General features: G+C 55.2%; 1 protein-coding gene across 1 annotated transcript; it reads left to right on the plus strand.

Moving 5' to 3' along the window:
* The first annotated feature begins 1,112 nt into the window (after nucleotides 1-1,112).
* Nucleotides 1,113-3,936, plus strand: MAFB (MAF bZIP transcription factor B). Its single transcript, XM_044683237.1, has 2 exons — nucleotides 1,113-2,551; nucleotides 2,864-3,936. The coding sequence occupies exons 1-2, from the start codon at nucleotides 1,620-1,622 to the stop codon at nucleotides 3,069-3,071; spliced, it is 1,140 nt and encodes a 379-aa protein (XP_044539172.1). The 5' UTR covers nucleotides 1,113-1,619; the 3' UTR covers nucleotides 3,072-3,936.
* The last annotated feature ends 17 nt before the right edge of the window (nucleotides 3,937-3,953 follow it).

Below are 3,953 nucleotides of genomic sequence, written 5' to 3' on the forward strand. Positions count from 1 at the left end.
GGGAGGGGAGAAAAGACCTAATCTCTCTTAATCGTTACAAAATGTTCAAACAAAAACACAGTCCTGTTCCTGGACAAGAAAAACAGTCCAGAAGACGAGTCCCGAGTCCGTCTTTGCATGGAGAGTGACCGGGGAACCTGGACTGGCTGGGAACGGGGTTCTTGGTCTTGGCATCGGTTCCTTCTGGAATGCGGTTCCTTTCAGTGCAACTATCACTGGTGGCTACATCTGGGGAGGGAGGGGGCGAACAAGGGGGAGAGGAGGAGAACATCTTTCCCTCAGCTTCCTGAGCCCCACCCCCCCTCCCGCCCCCATTCTCATCCTCACAAGCTCTCACTCGGGAGCTCAGGTCTAGCCCTGGAAGGGAGCGGGCAGGTTCAGGTCCGGCTCTCTGCTGGTCCCCGAGGTGCCCTGGAGCCTGGGAGTTCCATCCAAGTCCCACTTAAGGAGGGCAGGAATAGGGGAGCCCACTCGTTCTCCTCGATATCCCTCACTCCAGCCACCCCCCCCCCCTCCCCCGACGCCCAGCAGAGTGAATGGGGCTTGTGCGTGATGTGCAGAACAAAGAGAGTCTTAGCCCTCTCTTTCTTCGAGGTGACCCCAGACTGGGGGTGGGGTGGTTGAGGAGGGAGGAGATAATGAGAAGGGGGGCAATGAGAAAGGCAAGGAAAAAAGGGAGGGAGAGAGAGAGAGAGAGAGAGAGAGAGAGAGAGAGAGAGAGAGAGAGAGAGAGAGAGAGAGAGANGGGAGGAGATAATGAGAAGGGGGGCAATGAGAAAGGCAAGGAAAAAAGGGAGGGAGAGAGAGAGAGAGAGAGAGAGAGAGAGAGAGAGAGAGAGAGAGAGAGAGAGAGAGAGAGAGACTCTAGTTTGGAGTCCCTGCCTAGTCTGATTCTCCAGCTGCGAGTCAGCTGACGTGAGAGCTGTCACATTGCTCTGGGCCCCTCCCCCGCAGCCTCCGGCCCCGGCTGCTGCTCAGCTATTGGCCCGCCTCGCCTCAGTGACATCAGGAAAGGGATATAAGGCGGAGGGGGAGGCTTTGCAAATCACAGCTGCACAACTGGGGCTGAAAGCAGCTACTCGAGATCGGCTTTTCTCCCCCTCCTTCTCCTTCTCTTTCTCTCCTCCTCCTCCTCTTCTTCTCTTTCTTTCTGCCACAGCCACCCCCACCCCCCAACTCTCGGGCCGCTCTCGGGCCTCGACAAAGTTGCAATAGCTGCCGCCCCTTTGCAGCCTGTTCGCAAGGCAGGGAAAAGGGGTGGTGGCGGGGTGGGGAGAATCAGGACTTTGCAAATACCCTGAGAGCGAGCCGAGAGCGAGCGAGAGCGACTGAGAGCTTCATCGTCCGACAGACAAAGACTTTGCAAAAGGCAAACAGCACCCCCTCTCCGCCCCCAAATTGCTGTTCCGTTGCCCTGCCTTGCCGGCGGGGCCGGGGCTGCCGCAGCCGCCGCTCCCCATATTGCACTGCAGCGCCCCCGCCCCCTCTCTCCTTCTCTCCCTCTCCCCCAGCTTCTTCCTCGGCCGCTCCGGGGCACGAGCTGAAAGTTTCTCTGCGGGCGAGAGTGGAAGCGCCGAGCCTGGAGTGAGCAGCAGTCGGAAGAGTAGCCGGCGACCGAGATGGCTGGAGAGCTGAGCATCGGCCCAGAGCTGCCCACCAGCCCGCTGGCCATGGAGTACGTGAATGACTTCGACCTCATGAAGTTTGATGTGAAAAAGGAGCCCCTAAGCCGGGCGGAGCGCCCTGGACGTCACTGCACTCGCCTGCAGCCCGCAGGGTCGGTGTCGTCCACCCCCATCAGCACTCCCTGCAGCTCTGTGCCCTCTTCGCCCAGCTTCAGCCCCACGGAGCAGAAGACGCACCTGGAAGATCTGTACTGGATGGCCAACAGCTACCAGCAGATGAACCCGGAGGCTCTCAACCTGACCCCAGAGGATGCGGTGGAGGCGCTGATTGGCTCTCACCAGGTCCCCCAGCAGCTGCAGGGCTTCGAGAACTTCCGGGCCCACCACCACCACCATCACCAACATCAGCACCACCACCACCAATACCCCGGAGTCAGCCACGATGACCTGGCCAACGGAGGGCACCCCCACCACCACCACCATCACCATCAAGCGTCTCCCACCCCTTCGACCTCCTCCACCTCATCCCAGCAGCTGCCCAATAACCACCCGGCGGCGCACCCAGCCTCTAGCAGCGTGGAAGACCGCTTCTCGGACGACCAGTTGGTGTCCATGTCGGTAAGGGAGCTGAACCGGCACCTGCGAGGCTTCACCAAGGACGAGGTGATCCGCCTCAAGCAGAAGAGGAGGACCTTGAAGAACAGGGGCTACGCCCAGTCCTGCAGGTATAAACGAGTCCAGCAGAAACACCACCTGGAAAACGAGAAGACCCAACTCATCCAGCAGGTGGAACAGCTCAAGCAGGAGGTGTCCCGGCTGGCCCGCGAGAGAGATGCTTACAAGCTGAAATGCGAGAAACTTGCCAGCAATGGCTTCAGGGAGGCCGGCTCCACCAGCGACAATCCCTCCTCTCCAGAGTTCTTCATGTGAGTGCGAACCCCTGCCCCCACCCCCCTCCCCACCCCTTTCCCATCTCTGACATCTCCATCCATCCTCCTGCTGGAATAGAGAAATAGGAAAAGGGGGAGGGGGTGAAGATGAAAAAGTTGAGTGAAAAGGAACCTTTGGGCCGAGCGGCGTGCTCTCTCCAGCCTTCCTAGACTCGCTATGAAAAAGTAGGGAGGGGAGGCACCAAGCTCAACTTTTCAGCGGGTAGGAAGGAGCCTCACAGTCTTAGGGAGAGAGGCGCAGGAGGAGAGGTGGGTGAGGAAAGCGGTTTATATGTCGCTTGCTTCCAGAACTCTGTGGACTGAGAGAAGGGACATTGACCAAGACATCCCTAAGAGTCCGCCCGCTGGCGAGGAAAGAAAGGAAGGAAGGACCTTGCGAATGAGCAGCCAGCGCCTCGCGCAGGACTTAACCTGCTGCTCAGGATGGAAAATGCAAGAGGAGGGGAGAGAGACAGTGTGTGTAAAGTGTTCATATGATGCCTCCTTTGAGACCTAGTGACCGAGGACTCAGATGGGACGGTCAATGCGAAATATCATAAGTTTTGCCTGCTTGATTATATAGAAAAAAAAAACACGAAAATCTGCATCAAAAATATTAATCCTGCATGCTGGACATGTATGGTAATAACTTCTATTTTGTACCATTTTCCTGTTTAACTTTAGCATGTTGTTGATCACGGATCATCGCTTTTGGTTTATTTCTCTGGGTAAGAAGGTGTCGCAGTTCTAACCCTTGGACTGCTGGGCGGGCAGTGATTTTTTCTGTTCTGGTTGTTAGCTTGTAAATATCTGCCCCCAGGAAACCGCACAGAGGCGGCTCAGCAGGCTGGCAGGCTGTGTCTGGGTTTGGTGTTTTTTTTTTTTTTTTTTTTAAGTAAAGAAATAAAGTTACGGGCATTTGCATCTGCATTCAGAAAGCAACTTTTTTTTTTTTTTTAAATATGGGGCGCACTTTGGAGTTGTGTTTTCTTTTCTATACCCCCACCCACCCCCCTGTAGTTTTCATTTTGGTTTTTCTTTGTTGGGGACAGAGTGAGAGCTGCTCGAGGTCACAGAGGGAAACAAACCAGGGGAAGGGGGTGGCGGTGGAAGGAGAGCTATCCCTTGGCAATGGATTCTGGCGGCTCCAGAATTTAAAGAGGTAGAGACAGTTAGTGTCTGCCTGGAGTGCGCAGCCTGGGGAAGAGAGAAGGGTAGCTTCACATATAGACATTTTTTCACCCCTTTATATCTGAAATGTTACACACTCAGGAAATAGAAGAGAGGAAAAAAAAAAAAAAAGATCTACAATGATTGTCTTGTTTGCTTTTCCATTGTAACCAAAACCTCTTCTTGGGTCTCTCTCTCTCTCTCTCTCTCTCTCTCTCTCTCTCTCTCT

This window comes from Gracilinanus agilis, unplaced genomic scaffold (assembly GCF_016433145.1).
Source record: "Gracilinanus agilis isolate LMUSP501 unplaced genomic scaffold, AgileGrace unplaced_scaffold17002, whole genome shotgun sequence".
In the NCBI taxonomy this organism is placed as follows: Eukaryota; Metazoa; Chordata; class Mammalia; order Didelphimorphia; family Didelphidae; genus Gracilinanus; species Gracilinanus agilis.

What these genes read in the sequence shown, in the direction of transcription:
- MAFB (XM_044683237.1), top strand. Translation starts at nt 1,620, where the DNA reads ATGGCTGGAGAGCTGAGCATCGGCCCAGAGCTGCCCACCAGCCCGCTG. An exon ending in TCCTCTCCAGAGTTCTTCAT is followed by an intron (nt 2,552 to 2,863) that starts GTGAGTGCGAAC and finishes GCTTGCTTCCAG; the next exon opens with AACTCTGTGGACTGAGAGAA.